At 37.7% G+C, this 25,179-nt stretch overlaps 1 protein-coding gene across 1 annotated transcript; it reads right to left on the bottom strand.

The window, feature by feature from the left end:
* GNAT3 (G protein subunit alpha transducin 3) lies at positions 1-24,269 on the bottom strand (the record flags this gene model as incomplete). Its single annotated transcript, XM_079303184.1, has 8 exons — positions 1-512; positions 1,191-1,344; positions 1,540-1,669; positions 5,203-5,331; positions 9,554-9,711; positions 13,086-13,227; positions 17,069-17,111; positions 24,152-24,269. 8 exons carry the CDS (start codon positions 24,267-24,269, stop codon positions 322-324), a joined length of 1,065 nt encoding a protein of 354 aa, XP_079159310.1. The 3' UTR covers positions 1-321.
* Positions 24,270-25,179: the final 910 nt, after the last annotated feature.

Below are 25,179 nucleotides of genomic sequence, written 5' to 3' on the forward strand. Positions count from 1 at the left end.
GGGGCTTGGAACCAGGTTATCTTTAAGGTCTCTTCCAAACCAAAGAATTCTATGATTCTATGATATTGGTTTAAATTGGAATGTGACTTTAATTCCAGTAGGGTTAATCTAAGCTGTCATCTTTGTAGAACAGGAATAATTTTTCTAATCTTCTTGTGATACCTGGAAGTTTTTTGTTGGGCTGTACTCAACACTTAACTGATGCTAACAGGTACCTAATTGATTTTGTTTCTTATTTAGAGGAATTTTTTTATTTCAGTCAGTGCATCAGATGAAGAGAGGAAAGTGGTTTGAAGCTATGAGCAAGGGTTAGAAAAATGGTTAGAAAAGCCCACAGTCTTTCAGATTTTCTTTGATTATTATGTCTGTGACTGCATCAAAAACAAATTTGACATTCTGGGTGTCTGTGGCACAGGTCAAGTGACAATATATCTCTTTATCTTGCTTCCTTATGTTCAAGTCTAGAAATTGTTTCTTGATGTAATTTGCAGCATCTTCAAATGTGTTTTGTCCTAATGGAAAGAAAAGTAAAAGCAAAAGAATACACATTTCAACTGGTAACACATTTCAACTCACAACTGCAGAGAAACAAGAAATAATGTTTTCTGCCCTTTTTGTAATTTTTCTTTCTATTTGAATTGACTTCATGCATCAGGTATGTAAATTTTGTGTCTAAACTGTTTTTTCTCTGGCAATTTCTGACATGGCCTTATATATTTTCTTGCATCAACTGGGAACATCTGGTGTTTTTTAATTTCCAGTAGACACTACTGTGACATGAAAAAAGAGACAGACTTCCCTTATGGAATGAGTTCTTAAAATAGGGACAAAAATCTTGGATGCAGTTGTGTGTGTGAGTGATAAGATACTGACTTGTACTGAAATGTTGGCTGAGTCCATCACAGCACCCTTCAGCCATCTGAAACTTTTACATTGCTCTACCACCAATGGACAGAAATAAACATCTCCAGAGAGAGAAATGAACCCACCCAGGGATAAACATGGTGAGTAGGTGAGATGAGTTGAACTCTGGCTGGGTCAGTCTCATTCTTTCATGAGAAGATGCTTAGGTAAGATATTTCGTATTTAAAGGCTTATACATTAGGTTTTATGAGTCAAAGTCTCAGTGTTTAATGAATGGCCTACCCTAAACTTCTGAATGTGTTTTCTCCTGAACACTCCAAACTTACCATTGTACTCAGGAAAGCAGATATTCAGGTGAACTTTTGTTATTTTCTCTTGAAAGAGGTCCTTTTTGTTTAGGAATAGCACAATAGAAGTGGCTGCAAAGCACTTATGGTTGCAGATGCTGTTGAACAGATGAAGGCTTTCGTGCATTCTGTTCTGTTGAGGTGCAAAAGGTAAACAAGAGACTGATAAATCTTATCCTCATATGTCATTTTTACTGCATTGTTCTTTACTGGAAAGAACCACTGCAGTGTAATAGCCTTTAAATTGTTATCAGAGAAGGGGGATGTACCATCAGAGAGTACATTAAAACTTAGAAGCAAAAAGGGCTGTTTGTCTGTTCTGACTCACCACTTCTTTATCTTCCACCAGAACCATGTCATAGGCACTGAGTGCAGCACAGAATATGATGCAAGTGACTCCTTCAAAGCAGTGAATCCACTTTTTCCTCTCTGATCGTTGTCCACCCACATCAAACATCCTTTGCAGAAACAATCACATATGTACAATGTAAAGGACTAACAAGGATGTACTCATGCTTTTAATGCACAGAGTTCAAATGGAGATGAATGACAAATATCCAGCTTTTCCAAATATTAGTCTGTTTCTACCCCAGCAGGTCAAGGAGTGCTGTATGTTGTTACTCATGGCTTTGTAGTGGGTATAAAATGAAATAAAAAGACTTATATCCCTGCATGTAGGATTAATACTCAGTGCTTTCATGTGGCACTTTGTGCTGAGGAAGTGGGACTCAGTGCAGGCTGAGACTTGCAGGCTAGGATTTATTTAGGGCAGAGTTCTGAGACATGGATAGAAGACCCTCAAATTCAGTGTCCTTTGCTACTTCATGGTTTTTCTTGCAGTGAACTGACATGTTGACCTATAGGACATATGACTGAAGGCCAGTCACACATCAGCCCCTGGCTGTGCATGAATAGATGCTGCCTCTGCTCCCTGCCCTGCAGTGGTCACTGAGCTCAGCACATCACACCTTTGGAGGGTCTCTTCCCTGCCCATCTCATTAGCTGCTCTTAAGCAGCAATTCCTGGAGAGCAGGAATCCCTTCCTTTGTACACTGGGATTTGTAGAGCTGTCCTCGGCAATAATTTCCTTCCACCTTTGCAGGAATTGCTGCTACCTTTGGGCAGTGTCACATGAACCTTACAGGGACTTTTTTGGGGTCCAATGCCAGCTGGGAACTAGCTGGGCCCTTAGCCTGAACTTCCAAAACTCCCACCTACATTTGCAGTTCTTCAGTGATAAAGGCTAGGGCTTTCTTTTCACTGTTTTTCTGAAACAAAAGGTGCCAAACCTGAAGATTTTTCAAGTGCATTAGAAAGCAGGGAAAACATAAAAAATCCTGCTTTATCCTAGCCTTAGATTTTGTATTTCCTAGTGTGCTTGATGACTTTTCCCTGTACTGCCCCTTGTTGAACTTAATACTGTAAAATCTAATCCCCTGTAGGATTACCCCTTCCTTCAAGAATATGTGTTAGATCTCTGATCCTGCAGTATTTGAAAATTAAACACAACTCAATTCTTACAGCAATGAATATAACAGGATTCAGTAAGAAACAACCATGTCAATAGTAAACAGAGCAAGAATAATTTCTTATGAAAACATTGCTTTTTGCAGTATCTTAAACCCTTTGTTTCCTTCACCATCAACAGTGCAGTACATGGCAAAAAATAATAATTTTTCAGCCTTCTTAGAAAAAAAAAAAAAAAAAAGAAACCCTTTCCAATGCTTACAATGAACTGCTTCTGCAGCTGAGGATTAATCAATTATTTTTTTTTCTGGTACATTTCATCTTTTTTTTTTATTGGGTGCCTATAAATTGAATTAGTTTGGAAACCGAGAAATTGTGGAGCAAGTTTTTGATACAAATAATGGCATTCTTCCAAGCATATCTTCACTGAGTTCAGAAGGTCTACTGAAGAGTGGGGTCAGCACAAATAAAGTATCTTGACTTTTGTGTCTGATTAGTACTCAAAAGTCATGTATAATTACATGCCTTTCTTGATTTGTGGTGTATCACTCTGAAATCAGAAAGCACATGGAAGCTAAATTGCACTGAACTAGCAAAGTAACCAGCAAGCAAGGAGCAAATAAAAATCAATGTTTTCTGTGCAACTGTAATTCAGTTCCCTGAAGCAGTACCAGGGTTTAGATTTTTACTGCACAGATACAAAATGTTTTCTGTCTCATTCGGTTCAGTAAAGGGTTTAGTAAATGAGGCATCTGTTCATGGGGTCTTTGTATCCCTGTGTGGCTTGTGACCTGAAGCCCCATCAGTACATCAGCCAAGACTCACTCTGAATGTGCAAATGTCCCTCTCTTTATAGATGTTTTTATGTACTTATCAAACTGGGTGCAGAGACATCAGGATCCTCCAGCTGTTTGGCATTTCTATGGCAATGCAAAGCAGCAGCACCTGGCTGGTTAACACAGATTTGTAATTGTTCTGCACCACTTTAGCAGCTCAAATCCCTCAGATTCCTTTGTAATGATTTTACCTAATATAACTCAACTGCCTGAAACCACCCATGAGTTTACTCACATAACACTACTGTGATGCAGAGAGGGTGAAAACAGTGGGGTTTGTGTTTGTGGTGGCATTAAGAGCTTTCCTCTCTTTTGCAGACACTGGATAACTAAATTCCCAGTTGTGCTGCATTTCAGCTAGACCCAAACACTAATGCTGATATTCTCATATCAGGACTGATAGTGTCCATGTCAATGAGGATTTCCTTCTGGTGGTTTCTTTCTCCACCCTGAATTTATTTCTTACATGAACTATGATTTCAACCAAAGGCATTCACATTTCCACAGTACAAAGCTGTCTGGAAATACATTAATCAGAGAAAAAAAGATGATGTCTATGACGTTGCATTGTAGCATTTGTGGGCAAGTAATGAATTTTCATGAGTGACCAGGATATTGATAGATGATAATAATTTATTTGTGAGACATTTACTTCAGGATTTCATTTTACATGTGCAATCTCTGTTGTGTTAAAGCATATGGATGGTAGCACAGATAGTTTGGGGAATGCTTAGTTGGCACATGAGGAGAAAGAAAGAAGCCAAATGAAAAATATGAAAGTTTATAATCCTCATGCTTTAAAAATCTGTCTCTCTCTACAGGCAGTTTCTTGTCTAGACTCCATTCCTCAATATGCATCCCAGCCTTTAAATTAATAATTAAAGCATTTCAGTCCACAGAGAAAAGCATTATAGAACTCTGAAATTATAATAATTCATTCAAATCCATTTTCATGTGCAATTAGATGTTTTTAATTGGTTCACCAAAAATAACTAGATCTTGGATATCTGAAAGTGTAAAACATTCCACTTGAGTTTCTCAGAGGCATTATTTTCAAAATATTTTTCTGAACATTTTGGTTTTCATCTTATATGAGCATGAAGACATACTTGATAATGCTGAAATTTCCCACAGGACAGAGTTGTTTTTTTTTTTTCTTTTGGTTTTTTTGTTGTTGTTGTTGTTGTTGTTGTTGTTGTTTTGCTTTGTTTTGTTTTTTGTTTGTTTTGAGGTATTTTGGGTTTTTTTTTTTTTGTTTTTTTTGCCAAATGTAGAGCATTCCAGTGCAAAAAGCTGTTATTTCCATTCTCAAGAGTGAAATGTTGAGAATGTGTGCAAATTCGCAGACATCAGATGTATTTTGTGTGCTCTTAAGGACATTAAACTAGGCAAATTTTGTAAATATCACTATTATTCAAATGGCAGAATATTACTACAGCTTTTTAGACATTTGCATATGTAAAAATATCCTTTCAGAGCCTAGTATTCCATGACCTGTTTATAATGGTCCATTATATGCTCAGACTTGGAGTACTGATAATATCTTGCTTTTTCAGCTGTGTAAAAATATCAAATAAGCCTGAATTCAATGATATCACAATATCAACTATGTTATAAGTCAATACCTGTGAGAGAAAATACTCAGTAAAGATAAAGCCTGAGAAAACTGTAAAATATGGCTTTCATACCTGAAGTTTAAATCCTTGAAAGAAAACTGAGTCTCTATGATGCCAGTTGTCTGCACTCTGGAGTGCAGGACATCTTGCTCAGTAGGGACATAGTCTGGCATTGCCAGCCTGTCCAAATCGTTGAGGTAACTGGGGAGAGGAAGGGAGAAATGCTGGTTGGTCAATTCAAAAAGTGAAATGTCTATTACATAATCACTGCCTACTGAGCCACTTTTAAATATGTTGTGTATATTACACATTTAAATACAATACTGTTGGTTTTTATACAACTGAGTTCCACTATTCAGAGCCTTTTTTTTTTTTTTTTCTTATATAGAAGTGTAAATGAGTTGCACATAATAAACATCTTTCTGAGAAATGCAGCTTGGTTTCTTTAGGGATGCTTGAAAACAACTTTGTCAGCAAAGGGATTTTGGCCATTTTCTCTCAGCAAGTGGGAATTGGTACCTCAGGGGAAAAACCATGAGCATCCTGCAGAAGCAGGTGCATAAGGAATCACCTCAGCCTGTCAGACTGGTTATAACAGCACTTTTCTTCCTAAGTGAAAGGGAGGGCATCATATTTTGGAGGAATTCACTTGTTTTCCCTGTAGACCTCTCAATTTACAGCAAGAAGGTACATGGTGATTTTAAAAAATATAATTTTTAGTAAAAATCAAAATCTTCAATGAAGCTGAGGATCCCCTGAGTATTCTGATGAACCCTTGAAAAACTCTGGATTATCTGCTTTTACTTCTGGTATACAGAGACAAAATCTGTGTTATATGAGAACCCTAACCAGATCGTCGAAGCCTGTTTTTGTCCAATACTCCTCCTATCACTTCATAGCTTTATTTAAATTGTTGGGCAGAGCCTTTGAATCCTGGGATGGGAATCTGCGTAGAGGGGTTATGAGTTAGCAAAGCAAAAGTGATGCCTGAGCAACTTCCTGCATTTCAGCTACTAATATTCAAATAAAGCCAAAAGCAAGAAACCCCTCAACAAATAAGGAATTTTCAGTTGGATCCACATACCATATCCTACATGTAGCCTCGTGTCTCTGACAAACTGTGCCTCTAATGCCTGTCAGGCTCCATGTCTCCTTTTTCCCTCTCTACACTAAGTCTGCCCAACAGGAAGTTCTGCTGCTCAGTTTAACCAGACTTTTCCAAAAGAAACTTCACAGATCATCATCCCTATGTGCAATATTTAATAGCCGTAAGCTAAAAAAAAAAAAAAAAAAAAATTTTAAAAAGGTAAAATCTTTCATTTGGATATTTCCAAGTAATATTTGGAAATGGGATTTTCTTATTTTAATTTGAATAAACTCTATCCAGTCTGCAAAGGGTGTTGCACCTGATCTGAGTTATTCAATGTTTTCCCATTATTTGAGGCAAGGAAACAATCTGCTGGGAAAAGAAAAAAAAATAAAAAAACAATACAACTCTGTTTTTCTGAGTAGGGCCTGAGGCAAACTCATCTCACCTTTGTGGAAGGCAGAAACAAAACAAAAGACATTTTGTTATTTATAAAGCATATAAGCACTACAATAAACACTGGAATATAAAATAAAGTTCTGATAGCTCTTAGCCACAAATGCCTAAATTAAATTCAACACAGCCAATTTTAATTGCATAAAAAATTAGACGAAGTCAATTATCTAGTTAGAGGAGCAGGAGGCAATTCCAGGCTCTTCCTGGAGCCCTAGGCAGCTCTAAGGGGAGACTGTTCTGGGAAAGGAGGGAATGGAAACTGGTAGCTCAGTAAATGCTGATCTTTCCTTGGCTTGGATGAGATGACAGGACTCCTACTCTGAGAGGAGAATGTCTGAGCTAGCAAGATGCACCATGTACTACTGGTAGCTGTACAATGATGTGTAGAGTCACACTTTACAATCCCAATCCTGGCCTTTCCATACCCATCATTCCATTTTAAAACAGAATTAAAGGGAGAAATTCCAGCCAAATTTGACAGAGGGAACTTTTCTATTATTAAGAAGATGTCAAATTTTTTTTTCAATTGAAATACACAAAGGAAAACAGTGATAAAACCTCATTAGCATGAATTAATAATGAAAAGTCTCAGAGAAGATGACCTCAGAAAGTCAGAGTTAACACACTATTAATCAATATTCTTTGTAGGAGCTGATTCACAAGCACTGAGAAACAGGGTTTTGGGTTTAAGGGAAATTGAGCTGCAGCATTAGATGGTTGATTGACTGTAGCTGACTTTGAACAGATCATTAGAAGCCCAGCAGCATGGGCAAATATTAAGTTGATTTTAATGGTTCAGAGCCAAAGGCTAGAATTTTAGAAGCATCAGGTATCAAAAGATGAAGACAGAGAAGTGGGATTTTCAAGAAATTAGCAGAAATGTTCAAGCAGATGAAAAACATATCACTGTAGTTGTTTTTAATGTAAGTCTAGAAATAAACAATAACTACTGACACAATCTATATTAACCTCCTTAAATACTGAAATCTATTGCAAGTTAAAACGGGATACAAACAATAAAACTGAAAGGGAAATGATTTAGGTTCTGCTATCTTCTTTGTAGACAATGAAATCTAATTTTCCAGGCAGAGTGTACACAGGAGTGTTAACTGGTAAACAGGGTTTAAATTTTTTTTTCATTTAAGAGGTAGTTTTCCTTTTACTTATTATGATTAGCTTGTTCTGGGATTTTAGTTGGAATGGCAGTAGAACCTGTCAGAAGGGGTATGTTGGAAAACAATTGCCATGTACCATTTTTATAAAAATACAATGGTGCTATAAAACACTGTCAAATCAGGCACAAATCAACATAGGCAATATTTTCTTTGTTTAGGACTCTTGCAAAAGGTCTCCATTCTTGTTTGGAAAATATAAAGAGATAAATAATTTTTAATATTTTCCCTGCATATTCCCTGCACTATATCTCCAATTATTGAACTATGGATGCCTTCAGGCTGCTTCCTGAGGTCCGACATTCAGGAATGGCCTGTAGAAGGGACAGCCAATACCTTGGAAGGCTTCAGCCTGCAGGTGCCCTCAGCCTGTAGGAGGAGCTCCAAGAGTGGGGAGAGCTCCAGCTCCAGGTCTCAGAAGATGGAACTCAGCTGGAGCAAACCTCTGCCCCAGGTTTGGGCACTCTGCCCCAAGCTTGAGCACTCTGCCCCAGGTTTGGGCACTCTGCCCCAGGTTTGCAGCCCTCTGCCCCAGGTGTGAGCACTCTGGAGGCTCTGACCCATTGTCAGCTCCCTCCACACTGTGCTGAGCTGAGTGAGAAGGCAGCTGAGCAGGACTGGAGCCTGCCAGCACAGCTGCAGGAGCAGCCAAGCCAGGACTACTGAAAAGTCTAAAATCACTGACCAGTCTGAGGTGAGAGATATGCCCCAGCTGGACAGAGGTGATGCCTTGTGGGGTTGGGGGTGGCAGCCCCAGCCCTGCTTGCCTGTCTGGCAGCTGCCAGGATCAGAGGGGAGCTGGGCTGAGGCTGGGGAGCAGCTGCAGTGCTCAGTTCAGGATGGTGAACACCAGGGAACACCTGTCCTGAGCCAGGTCGGTTCAGAGTGAGAGGAATGTCGCATTTGTCTTTGCAAACAAGGTGTAGGTCTGTTGGTAGATAGAGTTAGCACTAAGAGATAAGCAATGGGATGGATTCCACTGATTGATGAATGGGAAAAGAGATTTGCCTTTGCAAACATGTTCACTGATAAATGAAATCGGGTATCGAAAGATGAAAGAAGCAACGGGATAAAACTATGAATTATATAAGAATTAAAAATTAAAAGGAAGTGTTATACATTAGAGGGGAATCCCAGGTGTCAGGTGTTCTGGGAAGTCTGTGCCTCTCAAGTACCTCAGCCAATGGGGAAAGAGAGAGTGAAATGTGGCAAGGAAAATAGGATAAAAAGGGAGGCTGTGTACTCCAAAGATTTGAGAGATCCCAGGGGAATGCCCCATGGCCTCTCTCTTTATTCAAATAAAACAAATAGGACTCCTCTGTCTCCTTTTTGGGCATAAACCTCTGATGTTTGTGGATTAATTTTCCTGACAAGAGGAAAGCTTTCATAGTTTAGCATCTTGCATTTAGCATCTTGCAACATGTACAAAGCATCTCTCTAGCTATAACCTATGCAGTTTCAAGTAATCTTTCCCTAATGTTGTCAATCTTAGAAATACTCAGAGGGAGAAAACATTTTTTTTTTTTTTTTTAAACCATTCAACCAAACTCAAAGAAACAAGGCGTTTCTGAAACCGTTTCCTCCATTTTCAAGCCTCATCCACCGGGCCATTTCCCCTGTTGGTGAGCTGCCCGGGCTGGTGTGAGGGGGCTCAGCTGTTTGCAGCAGCAGCAGCAGCATCCAGCTGTGGGCAGCTGCTGTCACCTACTATGCGGCGGAGTCGCTGAGCTGGTACCGCGCCGCCCTGGCCAGGCAGGCCTGGGTCCCTCCATCGCGCCACAGGCGCTGCATCAGCCGCGCCAGCTCCCCAGGCAGGCTGCCATCCTCCAGGCTGCTGGCCACGGCACACAGCCTCCTCTCATCCTCCTAAAGAGAAATGCCGGTAAATATTGTGCCAGAGCGCTGTGCCCCTCCGCCTCCTTCAAGGTGTGCTCGGTGTATAATGCGTTGCTACAGCAAAATTTCTCGTTTTCACTGTTTTTTCCCAGGTTATTGTACTCTCCTGTGAGTATAAACATCCTTTTATAAGCTTGCTTCCCTTTAGGTAGTGCCGAGGTAAGGCTAAAATTGTGATACACACAATTTTCATATTTTTAGTTTATTTTGTTCATATGAGGGCTCAGTTTCATCTTGCCATAAGCATTCACAAATTGTCCAACTTGGATGGAAGGCTTTTATATTAAGAGAGAGTAATAGGGTACCAAAAATTAAATTAAAAGAAAACATTTAAACTATTATAATTATGCCAATTAGTATTGGCATATTATATATATATATATATATATGCCAATTAGTATTGGCATATTACTATATTATATATAAACTATTATAACTATGCCTATGCAGAAATCTATATCTAAAGGTGTTTTTGAATGTGTTTGTAAGAAAAAATTTCTAGCTTTAGACCTCAGTAAGAAATGTGACAAAGCGAATATAACTAGTGAATGCATTTTTCATATGTGAGGAAGAAGAAACCTTTACAGAATAAAATCCCAAATATTTAAAATATATTATGCTGTAATTTCTTCCTTTTGAAATCAAATAAAAACGTTTTAAATAATCTATTTCATTACAAATGTTTTTTTTCAGTAGTTAGCAGATTAGGAATTTACTGTAGATAAAAAGCATGATTAAAAAAAAAGTAATTTGATACACTGCCACAGCAAGGGATAATTATAAAATATAATTCTTTCCTAATTGCAGATGTAGACAACTCAGGTGACTTGCAGTCAATAGTTGCAAAATACAAATGGATTCTGACAGACACTGTTTTGGCAGGGAGTATGTTTCATTCGAAATCAGGAAGCATCTTTACAAAATATTAACAAATTTATTTTAGGAATGTATCTTTACGTCTCAAAAGGAGCTGCAGTTTATGGAAACTTTATAAAAGTCAGATACAGATCAAATATTAAACACTGCATTTTTTTTTTTTTTTTCTGAAAGAGAATTTGAGTAGGCATGGAGAAAAAAAAAAAAAAAAAAAAAAAAGAGAAATTGAGTGGGCACGGAGAAAAAAAAAAAAGTGGGAAATAACCACTAGAAAATTGCCTTCAGAGGAACGAGGGAGGAGGACAGCAGGATAATTGCCCTTCTACATGGAACAGCAGCAGCTCCATTTCCACCCTCATGCCCTCCTGCAGTGCTGGGATCAGCAGAAGGAGTCACGCTCCCGTGTGTGCCCCGTTTGTCTCCAGGCTGTCTCCACTTGCTCAGCTGCAAGATAAGGGTTGGAATGTTCTCTGCTTCAAGATATGACATATCACGGCATGATTACAGCTATCCACCTACTGGGCTGCATTTGTAGGTTGAATAACCTGCAGAGAGAAGCCTTGAGCTCAGAGTCTCCAGGTGTAGAGGGTAAATGTTCATTGATTGTTAGGCAAAAATTATCAGGCAAGGATTTTGGTGCTTACATCATAAAGGGAGATAGCAGCAGATTGAACTTATCACAAACCTGATTTGTAAAATTTTTTTTTTTCTCTCTGGCATTTACAAAGACTTCAGATGATTTCATACTAAAAATAGATTGGAATGATGTTTGACAAAGAAAAATAAATCTCACTTTCCAGAACAGATGATCTTTAATTTAAGTGCTAAGCCCTTTTCTGTATCAGTAAGATGTATTTGCAAGCAGACCTGGAGCATGGATAAGCACACTGCCTTTGGGACCAAGATAATCCCAGTCCTTGAACTAGATGACTTTGAGCAGCTAAATTTGTACCAAAACACACAGCAAGAACAAAGTCCGGCTGAAATCAAAGCTTATATCAAAACAACTCAAGCTTATTGATTACTTCAGATTTTATGGGGAATGTAAACTAAGTTTTTGGAGGTTTTTGGAAGAAAGAACAATGTTTAGTGCCAATTCAAATAAATGTGATCAAAATTTCTATTTTCTCTAAAAATCACATCCAGGTTGCTCTTGTGTCATTCTGGGGGAAAAGAGGACAGGCACTGCAAGCATTCCATAGATCTGTATTCAACTGTTCTCCTAGAGGCCTATTCTACAATCACAGCAAGAGTGAGTGACTATGCTATAAATAATAAACTTATAAAAGCTGTGTTTTCTGCATTTGCTTATAGATAATGCTAAGAAATGGACTGGGCTATTTAACAAGATCTCCGTGTGTAATGTCCCATGTACATTGTGTCTATGAAACTGGCACAGAGTGAGCCTGTGCAGATATCTCAGAAAATGCATCAGGGTTGACAAAAGAGACTGAAATACTGGGGCACAGGGAGAAATACCTCAGTAAGAGGTGACAGAGCCTGCACCATGTAGTCAAACCCTGGGCTGAGCCAGGCAGGAGCTGTGGCCACTGCTGCAAGGTCCAGCTGTAGCCATGGGCCATGCAGGGTGGCTGATGGCTCCTTGTGCAGCACAGCACATTAACATTGCCCTGGTTACTGTGTGCTGATTTTGGGCCTTGTTACATTTGTTTGAATGATTTGTGTTTGTGGAAAACATTTAATTTCTATTTTGTCCAATGCCAGTATGAGCTTCAGTAACCTCTGAATATTTTGTTTATCATTTTTTAGGTCAAAGTACCACATGTCATTATAATGAAATGTAGACTTTTGGAACAAGTAAAGCTCTTTCAGATAAGCAGATGTTATTCCCTCCAAGATAAACCTCTAGGGATTAGACAGAATTTGCCAAAACTGGAATCAACTGATATTTTGACTGGCATTTGAGAAATTCTCAGCAAAACCTGAATTACAGGCTAACAGACAAAATCATTGCAGGGAGAAGAAAAGATTTTTCCTTTATTTCTGTCCTTGAAATTTCAGTGTGATTGACAGAAGATAACAGGTCTTCTTCCTGTGGCTTTGCCTCCATCTGCCTGTGCAGAGGATTGCTGACTGTGTCAGGAATGTTGGACTCCACAAAATATTTTTTATATTTCTCAATAGCAATAAATAAGTGACTAAGTGGCTAAGAAAAGGTTCTCTGTTTTCTTTTTTTTCTTTTTTTTTTTTTTCTGTTTTTTAATGTCTTTGCAATTTGAACATTTCTTTTTTTAGCAATCAAAATGCTAGTTTAGACAAAGATTAGACCCCAGGCATCAATTAAAAATAAATAAGGACATTTTGTCACATGTAACTCTAATGGTACACAGGTTTCCACTGTCATAAAGAAAATACTGGATCATCTTTGTTCTACTAGTCTCTAATATTATATTTTTTTAAAAAATGTGTTCCATTGCCAATTTCAAGAGAAAGGGTGTCATACTCACAATTCTAGCAGGGTTTTCATAACTGATTCCTAACTTAGTCATTGCTTTCACAATAGCCAGGATAGACTGCACTGTGTTACTGTAAATGATAGCTCTGAACTCCATGCGTTCCTGGTAGGTGAAACCATCTTTATGGATGATCCTGGTGAAAAAAAAAAAACAACAAAAAGCTTATAGGATTCATTAAAAAAAATATAATTAAAAAAAGAAAATAGGGAAAAGTTAGGTCACGTGCTTCTGTGGTCAATGTGAGAAAGAACTGAATCCATTTGGCTCTTGGAAAAGCATTTCTCAGTCTGCCCATTCTGCTAGAACAGGAAAACAACACTTTCTGTCTGTGTGAGGTTAATTGTCTGCACCCAGTCTGAGTGAATAGATGCTAGTTTTTCTCTTACAGGTTAATCTCAAACAAGGTATGAGTGTAGAACAGGAGCCAGGCCCATCCCTGGAGATACAGCCAAATTCCCAGATGTTTTACTATTGGAAACCACAGTATCAGTCCTGGGCTGCTGTTGCTTGTGCAGTCATTCTGATTTTTATCCAGAATCCTTGATCGAAAAATTATTGGAAAAAATGTTTCAACACTGCGAGGCACTTATCAAGAAAACAAGAAAAAAACTTTTAATATTTCTCTGTGCATTAGCTACAGTTTCTAATTATAGCAATGTCTTATTATCTCCAGGCTTTGGAGACATACATTTTATTCCAGAGAATAAAGAACCTTAGTAATCAATTTCAGTAATCTAATTCTGACAGAGGAATTAGGATTTCATAATCTTCCTTGACTGGAGAATGGCATGTGGTTAAAGTTCTCCAAATCAGTGTGCAGATTCTATCATGGCTCAGAGACATCTTTTTCCATGAGTTGTGAAAAAGGATGAAATCTTCACCCACTTTGGCCTGGTGTGCTCTCAATGAACAGACACCAAACTGTTTTGGGTTCTGGAACCAAAGCTCTATTCCTCCTCACCTCAGCTGGGCAGAGATTAAGGCTATTAAATACAGAGTTTCTGTGCTTTGGGATTTGCTGTTTTACCCCATCTTGCCTGAGATACACTCTGGAGAGAGCTGCCTAAGTGGCCAAGTCAGCCCTGTCAGAAAATAATTCACTCCTACACACACATTAAACCCAGATGACAACTGATGTGTCTTAACACCTCTCTGATTTATGGATGTCAGAAAACTCAAAAGTTGCATTCCTGTACCTGTAGGAATAGTACCTGTAGGAAAAAAAGGCTCTCTAAAATGTTTACCCAATCATTTCTAGATCAGGCAACTCTGTGAACTCTCTTTTGAAGTTTTGTTTTGTTGGGGTTTTGTTTGTTTGTTTGTTTGTTTTTTCTTTGATGCTGTTTTAATAATGAATTCAAATTAATTCTGCAAGATTCAAAGGAGTCCTATTGAACTTGGGGGAAAGAAAACAGAGGATCTCATGGAGCAGAGGCTCCCCATATTAAGGATGCAGTCTTCTGAGGTTTTTATTCACAAAAACAGGGCTTCTCATCAGATAGGTTGGTTCAGTCAAAACAGGCATGATGAGTTACCAAATATTTTGCTTCCTGCTTTTGATTCACTGAAATATTTGTAGATGCTTCATACTGCTAAATAAGAGTACAGCACAGCACAGAGATATACAACTTGATTTTAAAAAAGCTAGATTGCACAATGGAAATTATGTAGTTAGAAGCACAGAGCTCCAGAGATAAATTTTTTTCTTTTTAGTAACTCTTGTAACCATCCTCATCTTTTTATGCTGCATGCTTTTTATTGCAGCATATCTATATTTTGAGTATCAGAAAGTATTTTGTAAAGCTTAGTGGATGGTTGCAAATTTGATTAAGACTGAAAAAAGGTGATTTATTAATTAGAAATTTATGTTATTAGTCATAAAATTACTATGATTTTGCTGGAAACTGTATTTTCAGCAAAATTATTTCTTTTGTAAGCAGTTATCAGTGCTCTTTAGCAAATGTCATGCTTCATTGAAAAAAATTAACTAATATTGAAGGTTTTAACAGAAAAAGAAATCCCCTAAAGTCCTTGGTTGTGACAGAAAGATGACATTTAATATGAAAAAATACAATTTTTGTGAACAGTTTTCCTGTAAAATAATTCATATTTGTGATCAATTTGACATCTCATAAATGTACAAGTCTTTAACTCTCAGCTTTGCAATGCTCTCCCCCTCCTCCATTCTGCTAAAGATCATCAGCCTTCTTAAAGTTCTCAATTCAGAGGACCATAGGAAGAGTCTCCTGATTTGAGCTCAAACCATAAATAAATTTATCTACTGTTTAATTGGAAAAAAACCCCAAGTTAACAAAGTATTTGGTGGATGGTTCTGAATCTGCTTTATTACAGAATAAGCTGCTTAAATAGTAGAATTTTATTCTTATGACATAATGTTTTTTACTTTACTTTTTTAAATGTATTGGTGAAGATAATTGATGGGTGAGGGAACTTAAGTTCAGAACAGTATTTCTGATTTCATAAACAGGTTGCTTGATTTTTACACAGGAAGAGATTGGTGCTTACAAAGTGGGATCAAATCTAAACAGCTGCAATCCTTGGGTAATTTTTTCTGCATTTGGGCAGCTTTAGAAATCAGACCTGGACTTCTCTATGAAAATAAAACTAGACACAACAGCAATATTTTATCAGGTTGTGCATTAAAGGAGTACATTTACCATTAGTATAAGTATGGTCCTTTGAATTTTGGTGGCTTATTAATTTAAACCAGATACAAAATTAGCATATTGGCTACTCTTAAAAGAAAAAACATATATGAATTTAGTTGTAACCTGTTTTACTATATATGACTGTTTTACTATATATGAAAATATTATCAGATTAAATTGTAAATCAGCAAACACACATAGAGAGATTTGACCTTCCTTTGAAGCCAAGGAAAATGAAATTCCTGACTTCAATCCATGAGGCACCTTGTGCACTCTGAACAAACAGCTACAAGTATTCTTGCAGCACTTGATGCACTCCCAATATCTTTGTAACCAGATAGACAGTCCAAATTTGAACAGGGATTTCTTCATAGGAACTTGTACAGACTGTTTGTTTTTTTTCCCCCAGATTGATTATTGTATAAAAACTCTTTGTGTTGATATTTTTATTACTAAAAGCAGTTCTTACATCAGTCCCTACCCATGGTATCATGGCTAGCAGCTGCTCACTGTGCAGGCTGCTGGGTGCCCTCCCATGGCCTATGGGAGACCTTTATTTACCTTGGCAGGAGCTCTGGAAACCAATAATGGTATATAGAGGCCAAGTTGGGGCAAAAACCCCAATGAAACAAACAAAAAACCTCCATTGAAATAACCCCATCCCACCAAAAAACCCAGGAGGAAAGCCCTCTCTGCTGTATGGTACAATGTGAATATTTTGATATTTGCTCTTGTAATATAGTGAAATCAAATGAAATTGATAGGAGAAAGTATAATTACACAGTGGAACTACTTTCTGTTGAATGCTGTGGATGTTTTTAGTTTGCATTGGTTCAGGCAAAGATCTGGGAGTAATTATTCATGATGAGATGATGGCTCCAAGGCACAGATCATCAGACACTGCCAGGGTGCCCAGCACCATGTGCTGCCTTGGCTGGTCTGATGATCTGCAAACATCCTTCATTGGCACCTGCTGGAGCCAGCTCTGCCAGGTGCATCAGCCATCCCTGTTTGTCTCAGTGCTATTCCCACTACCCAACTCCCAGCAAAGCCAAGGAAGCAGGTTCCCTGTCTCCATGCATGGGCCCAGTGCATGATTTGGCCATTCAGATTTGACTACAAATCCACCTGTCTCTCAGACACTTTGTGATTTACTTTATAGCGTGTTTGAATGGAAACTTGATTTGAATGATGTTTCTTTGCATTTTATTCAAATAAGCATAAACATTGTAATAAGACTTGAGCTAGACAGCTTATACTACAAATGCCAAATCCAACAGCTGATATGCATATTCAGATACTTACTTCATTTGCTTTACAATAGTGCTCTTTCCTGACTCTCCAGCACCTGCAGAAGGGAAATGTTGAGAAGGTATGATTGATAGATGAATAAGAAGCAAGTATTAAAAATAACTCTCTGGAACACAGTATTTTCAATCTATAAAGAGAAGAAGAGATGTCTTAATTTCTCATTGTATTAAGTATAAATCCCCCCTAATGTCCACTTGGGTTTAGAAACAACAAAGTCTGGGTAAAAGTATTAATACTGAAAAGGAAAGAGACACTTGAAGTAACTATTAAGTCAATTAAAGAAAATTGCAGAACTTTTAATTTGCAAGTATATAAAATATGGATAATATTTTTATTTCATCTCTGGCAGATGGACAGGAAAACATGAACTAAGTACAGCCTCTGATAGTGTCCCATTTATTACCTGATTTGTAGCTGCTCTTTTAATGTGCATTATGACCTTTTGTAAGCCAAGTGATCAAGCTCCATGCCCTTTAGCCTCCTTCCATGAGCAACTGGGAAACCAGAGTGTAAGGACTGACTTGTGGTCCAGCTCATGCTGCAAAGGCAGCACACACATGAGCAAAAGACACTGTTTTTTGTCAGTTCCTCTGCCATGTGGTCTTCTGCCATGAAGTGTTGTGGCTGGAAACAGGAAACCTGCAGAGCAGTGCACCAGTTCACCTTGGGAATGGTTCTGCAGGAAAACCCCCCAGCTGCTGAGGACAGGCAGGCATTTGCTTATACAGACAGTTGAACAACTGGGGCACAGGTTTGGCCAGATTAAGGACTGCTAATGGGCTCTCTTATCTCATGGAAAGGGAGTAATCACAATGCAAAATGTCTCCACTGCAAAGCAACACCAGTGGCTATCATCTTTGGTCAATGAGGGTGATAAGGGCTGGCAAGAGCTGCCAAAGGAGAGATGGATTTTGGGAGCACCTGAAGAGAGGATTTAATTTTGTGAATCCATGAGACAGGATTTGTAGGATCAGAGAATAGGCTGGTACTCACAAGACACCCCAAGAATCACACCCTGTGCCTGAGAGCATTGGCCAAACATTTCTTGATCTCTGACAGGATGGTGCTGTGACCGCAGCCCTGGAGAGCCTGTTCCTGTGCCCAACCACCCTTTGGGGGAAGAACCTTTTCCCAATATCCAACCTGACACAATTCACAGTCTCTCTTTGAGTCCTGCCACAGACCTTGAAGTGATCTTGAAGATCAGTACTACACCCTCTGTATCCCCTCATGAGGATGTTGAATACTGCAATGAGATCTCCCCCTCAGTCTCCTCTTCTCCAGGCTGAACAGATCTCAGCTGCCTCACATAACAATTCCTGACCCTTCATCATCCTCCTAGCCCTCCTTTGGATGCCCTCGAATAACTTAATGACTTTTTGTATTGTGCTGTCCAAAATTGCATGCAGGACTCAATTTGACAAATATTTGTCATATTTTTAGGAAACTGAACTATTCATTACCAGATTTTGTGCTCTCTTTCCTGTCTGGTGATGTTGTGCCTGAATCTGTTCCTGAATCTCCCAGCTGCCAGGGCACTGCTGGCTCATGTTCAGCTTTCCCCTGACCCCCAGGTCCCTTTCCCCAGCACTGCTCTGCAGCCTCTCATTCCCCAGTCTGACTGTGTATCCAGGATTGCCTCATCCCAGGGGCAGACTCCAGCACTTTCCCTGGTTGAAATTCATGTGGTTGGTGATTGCCTATCCCTCTAATTTGTTGAGGTCTCTCTGTCCAGGAAAGAATTGACAGCTCATCCAAATTTAGTTTTGTTGAGAAACTTCCTTAATGTTGAGAAATTTCCTTCAAGTCCTGCACCCAAGTCATTTAAGAAGCTGCTGAAGAGAGCCAGGCTGAGGATGGAGCCCAGTGGAGCCCCAGCAGTGACAGGAGCCCAGCCTGATGTCCCCCCATTCCCTGAAACCTTTGTGCCTGACCTGTGAGCCAGCTGCTCTCCCATCCTGTAACTCTGTTATCCTGCTGGGAGCTGGACATTTTATCCAGAAAGATCTTGTAAGCGAAAGTATCAAGAGCTCTGCTGAAATACAAAAAGATTTATCACTGCTTTTCTTTTGTAGATTACCTTTTCCCTCATGGTATGGTGTCAAATACTTCTGAAAAAGCTAAAATCCAAGTCCTAGGTTTTTTAACCATGGACTTCTCAGTGAATGGAACAAACTGATCACAGGCTTTTCAAACACATTCTGTAAAGGTAACAGTATTCAAAGGACAGGGATTAATTTACTCAAATGAATCACAAAAGACAGCAAACCATACTCAAGGCATTTTCTGAAACCCATGATGTGAATGGTGAAAAGTGAGAGAGAAAAACAAGCCCATGCAAAATGGGCTGATGCTGCCATCTGCCACAGTTTGGAAAAAATGCAAATTTGTTGTAGATCATTTATTATCCTTTCAGTGACCTTTCTGAAGAACTTGGTAAACCCTGTCAGCAAGGTAGTGTTTGCTGCACTTTTTGTAGGGAAGCGAGGAGGCTGCACTGAGATTTCATACATTCACCTCATGAAAAGATCCAGCAGACATAATATAGAAATTAACTTCTCTTCCAGATCTGAAAGATGGTGTTAAAATAGAGTGAAAGGCATAATTTGGATATTTTGGGTGCATTTTTCTACCTCTGCTCTTAAATTTATCTTAAATTTATGATCCAATAATGCTTTTATTTAAACAACAGATGACTTTCAGACTTTGACTTCACCATGGAGTATCATCTTAGTTATAGAAGAATTTCCACTCCAGAAGTGGGTCAGGAATAATTTTCTTTGCACCTGCTTTTTTAATTCCTTCCCTTCACCAAGTAGACTCCTCCTTTGGCCAGTCCCTGGTGTGGCAGACCAGGGATGGGGCTGCATTTCCACCTGCTGCAGAAATCCACCTGGATTTCTACTTGCAGAAATAGTGGCAAAAGTGCATCACAAAAGACACAGGGAGCTTAAGGGTTCTTCAAGCCCAGATTTTCTGAATTGTAGAAAAGCACTGAGGACAAACAGTCTTGTCCTGAAGCTCAGAAAGAACTGCATGTAGACAGAGCAGAAATAGAGAAAACAACAGAGATGTCTTGAAACCCAGTGAGAATCTCACAAATTCAAGGGCAAGCAGAGCCAAGGCCCTCAGCTGTAATTTGACATTTTTGTTTTTCTAAGCAGAATTTGTTCAAATAGTTGTGGAGAGTACAGGCTTTAAAGATTAGCATCTGCTGAGACATTGAGGAAGGTTCTTATATGTTAAGGTGCTTTTGTGTCTCAGATAAAGAATTATTATGTCTTTATAGTTATTATCGCTGTGGAACTAAAGGTTTAATTTAGAAAATTTTTCAGAATTAAACATAAGGAAACAAAACCCCCCTGCTGCATACTTTGTTTAAAACCTGTCAGAAAACCCACTGACAATGACATCAATCAGCAAAAATCAGGAAAATAAAATATTCAAATAAAATCAGAAAATGTTTCACACCCCTGCCTGAACTTTGTCTGTGCCATTCAGAACTCTGGATATTGGGAGCTAGAATGGAAATCATATCTTCCTGGTCCTCAACAAACTTAGTCTATGAGAGAAAGGAACTCAAGAAAAAAAATTCTAAGATCTAATCCTCTTGAGAGAATAAAGTCCTCAAACACTAAATACTGCCCCACCCTCCAAAAAAGAATATCAGTACATTCCTATCAATGAGATTATTGGGCTGGTTTTGTGCCCAAAGTCTATATTTCCAGGTTAGGTGTTAATAACAAGAAGTTAAGCTTCAGTACTACAGTAACTGATTCATTTAACTGGTGTTAAGTATCTATACTATAAATTTCTACATTCAGACTACTTACCAGAGACCTTTTATAGTCAGTGGAGAGAAATATTTACTACAAAAATCTAAGCCAACAAGCTTCAATTTCTGTTTGCCTGAAGCAGATTAATTAATTAAAGGTTTGTTTATTTTATTTATTTTTAATTTGTTATTAATTAATTATTAATAAGTAAGTAAGTAAGTTTTATTTAAATTGAGTGTGTTGTGCTCTAGAAGGGGGCAAAGGGAGATGAGGATGACCAATTCTGTTGAGGGTGGCTTTTGTCCTGACACTGAAAATTGTAGACAATGAGACGTGGAGTAATACTTTGAAAATAAATAAGTTAAACTTTTAATGATTGTTTAAACTGAACCTAAGTTCTTATTTCTTGAAACATCACTGTGAGCATCAGCTATTTTGGCCGTATTTGGAAGGTGCATTGCACTTTGCACACCTATAAACCGAAAGTTGGCAAAGCATACAAACAAACTGCAGGTCATGTGGCAGGCCAGATACAGTCCTGATAGAAAAGGAAATAAAACTTTCACCTTGGAGTTTGTTCCAGACTCATAAAACATCCTGATCTTTTTGAAGTCTAAATAGGTAGAGACCAGATTTGTGGACATTTTGGGGGATGGGATGGCTCTGACAGCATGGGAGCACCTAGCACAGAGCACTTAGTGCTCCTGTGAGCTTGTGATCAACATCAGAAAGTGACACCACTTCCCTCCTCCCTCTTTTTTTATGTGCACACCATATAAACTGTAAATCATCTCAACCCAAATATTGTGTCTACCTGTGTTGTACAACTTTATATAAAAATATATGGTGCCTTTTATCTGAATATAGTTCCTTTTTTTTTTTTTTTGTAAAGGGATCTACTGGAGGCTGTAGATTTTAAATAATCCTATCAGAAAAGAGTCAGAATACACTGGTTTGCTTTATGTTTTAAGTGTAAGGGAAAAAGTGATTACACTGAAAATCTCATTATATAAATATCATTTTTTCTGAGCATCTTCTACCAACCTGCTTATTGCAAAAAGAAATTATGACATTTGGTCTGAAGTATAAAGGCAACATAAAGTCAGACTGAACAGAAAGCTAGGACTAGGTAGGACTAGGCTGGCTTGAAAAGAGATGCCCTTGATTTATGAAGTCTAAAATTTGTATAATTTCTGATATCACCTCAGAGGTATGGAAGGATAACAGGTACAAATCTGAACACAGTAGATTTAACCCTTTCCTATCTGGCCCCTGTGGTATCCCTTCTGCACATTGCTGCAGCATCTCTCCTTCCAGATGTTCAGAGACACTTTCACTCTGGTGGTTCAATAGGCTCCAAATACAGTTTTTTCACCTTCCATTTTTTATAAAAACAAGAAAATTTAAATTATTAAATTTTTTTGTTTTTTTTGTCTCTTTAATATGTTTTTCACAAAGACTTTCTGATCTGTTGTTCAGGAGAAAAAAAAACCTTCCAAAGCACTACCCACTGACAAATTTGAATTTTTATCATGTGTGACGTGAGTGAAGGAAGATATTGTAAAAGCCTATAAAGAAGTGTCTCAGATCCAAATGATCATCTTGCCTCATGAAGAGAGTGCTTGTGTAGCTAATGAAACTGAAATAGGTTCAGGTTGAAAATGAACATGATAGAAGTATTTTTCATGTAGCTTACACTGAATTTCAAAGTGTTTTACTAAAAGAATCTCAAGGCTGATATTAATAGTGTCAGAAGAAGAACTGATTATATACATTAGGAAACATTTAAAACTAAAGTCCTTAATACTAAATACATACATATGTTCAGTGGGGGGGGGAGCAGGGAAATTTATTTGGTGTGCTGCTGTGAAAGAGCCTTCAGTAATACTGTAAGAATATAAAAGCTTGAAGATAAAACTGCTTAACTTATAAATTCCTCTTTATCTAGAAAATTCTTCTTTATCTTACACGTTTCTCTTAAAGGATTTCTTATTTTTTCCTCATGGATAAGGTTGGATAAGGTCAAAGACAGGATGCTGAATTAGATGGATCATGGTTCTAATTCAGTGTCCCAATTTTTAATTTTTTTTAAACAATATATATAAATTACTTTAAATTTTTGAAGCTTTAAATGAAAATATTGTTCTGGGTTTTTTTGACCAACTTAATCTTTCCTCATTAGGAGCAATATTTTATATTATTGTACCACAGAAAATCTTTGTATTCTTAACTGGACTGAAAATCTTTGTAATCCCTAATCTAAATACTGATGGTACATAAAGAATATCAAACTGCTGCTTTCCTATTATTATTTGAGAAACTTGCATGTTCTTCTCTTATTTATTTTTGAATAATAAATGTTTGATTTTTGCCTGGTATTAATAGACTTGTTCTCATAAGATACAAAACAACAAAGTTGTTTTACTTTATCTAAGGGATCTACTTTTGTCTGAATAAATGTCAGTTTCGAAGCATTTTGAAGAACTGCAGTTACAAGAAAGGCAAAAAAGAAACACCCCAATGACCAAAGATTTTTTTTGTATTCACTGGGGAAAACCACTGCTAACTTCTACAAGAGGCTGTTAGAAGAAAAAATTAAGACAGTGGTGGTGTAAATGTGCTCTCAGATATTTCTTGTAAGATGCACAGCACCATGGGAAAAAAAAAAAAAAGACCAGAATAAAGAAAGCTGTGTCAAGAAAAATAAATTCTTTTCTTTGCCATTACAGCCTCTGTCTGCTAAAAAATTGATCATAGAGGGGATTAGAAGTTGTAGTTTGTGAGAATATTTATCTGTATTCATCTGAGTATTTTTCATTCCACTTTCCATTATACATCAAAAAAGCCATTCTAAATCCCTTTCTGCTTCTTTAAAAAATGGGGTGAAACACTTTTCAAGGTAAACAATATCAATATTGTGTGACACCTGCAGATTTTTTACATAACCACTTATCTTACTTAATTCTCCTGCAAATGAATGCATAGGGATCCATGAAAAAAGAGATAAGTGTTCTAAGTTTGCATCATAACATTTATTCTAACAGCAGGTTCTCATTTCTCAAAGATATTCAAAGTTAAGGATTTATACATTTAAAATTCAATACATGGAGTGACACAACCATTTCCAACCTATTCCTTGTGACTTCATGAGTGACAGCCAGAAAATATTTTAACTATATATTACAGAATTGTCTTCAAATAAAATAGTGAGAGGTGAGAAATTCACTGTACTAAATTGTAATTCCAGAGAAAAATAATCCCTCAATGGAAAAGCATTATGAGTGATTTTTATTCTATTTACCCAACAGCAGTAGTTTGACTGTCCTGGCTTCCCTCTCTGCATCTTCCTGGAGTTTCTTTTCCAGTTCTCTGGATCTCCTGGCCGACTCCTTGCTCTCTGAACTGGCTCCACTGCCCATCTTGAGATGTTAAAAATTGTCTTTCTGCAGCTGATTTAATTCTTATCAGACCAGTTGCTTTGGTTCAGAAAGACAACCATCAGTGCTTAAAGAAAATTTTAAAATCCCATTTGACCTCTCTGGTCAGCCTTCAAATCAAAAGGGTTTTTTTCTCCTGTCACATGATCAGGAGATGCTGTAGTCAAGCATTTACATAGGAAAACAAAAAGGAGGTGTTATGACATCACAGAATTAAAGTTATCCATTCAAGATCAAATCAAATACATAGACCTCTCTTCTTGTTCAGGGAAGTTTTGTTTCACACACTCAAAAAAAATGTGTATAATGTCTTGAAACAGGATTGGAAATAACTCCAGAGTAAAATTTTCAGCTTGTGAAGCAGTATGCATGCCCTGAAGCAAAAAAAACACAGCAATCACATTTTTTGGTTTTCATCTTTCTCGGTGGGCACAGCTCTAAATATATAGATGCTATATTTTCAAATGACAGAATTTGAATTTACATAGTGAAGGCATTCCTTATTTATTATTGTGATTTATTATTTTTTGATTTATTAACTAGCATGTGGAATGTTTGCTGCATTTTCATATTATGGCAAGCACATTTATTTTCTTGGAATGGTAAAGGACACCTTACAGTAATTTGCAATGTCTTTGTAACAATTTTGTGCAGATGCTCCTTGATTAATGTCAGAGTCTTTGCCATATTTTAAAATTATTTTATCAGCAGTTATCAGTTTTGGCTGAAAACACGGTATCTTTTCTTAGGTAAAAAAGGACACAAGTCACATTCTCCCTACTGATGTAACACTTTCATCCTAGTTTCTTCATAGTGCAATAGTATTATAGAAATATTTTATGAGATATGATGGAAATATTACTTGGCATGTGGTGTCAGCAGTATATTGAGA

Source organism: Erithacus rubecula (genome assembly GCF_903797595.1).
Source record: "Erithacus rubecula genome assembly, chromosome: 4".
Taxonomy (NCBI): domain Eukaryota; kingdom Metazoa; phylum Chordata; class Aves; order Passeriformes; family Muscicapidae; genus Erithacus; species Erithacus rubecula.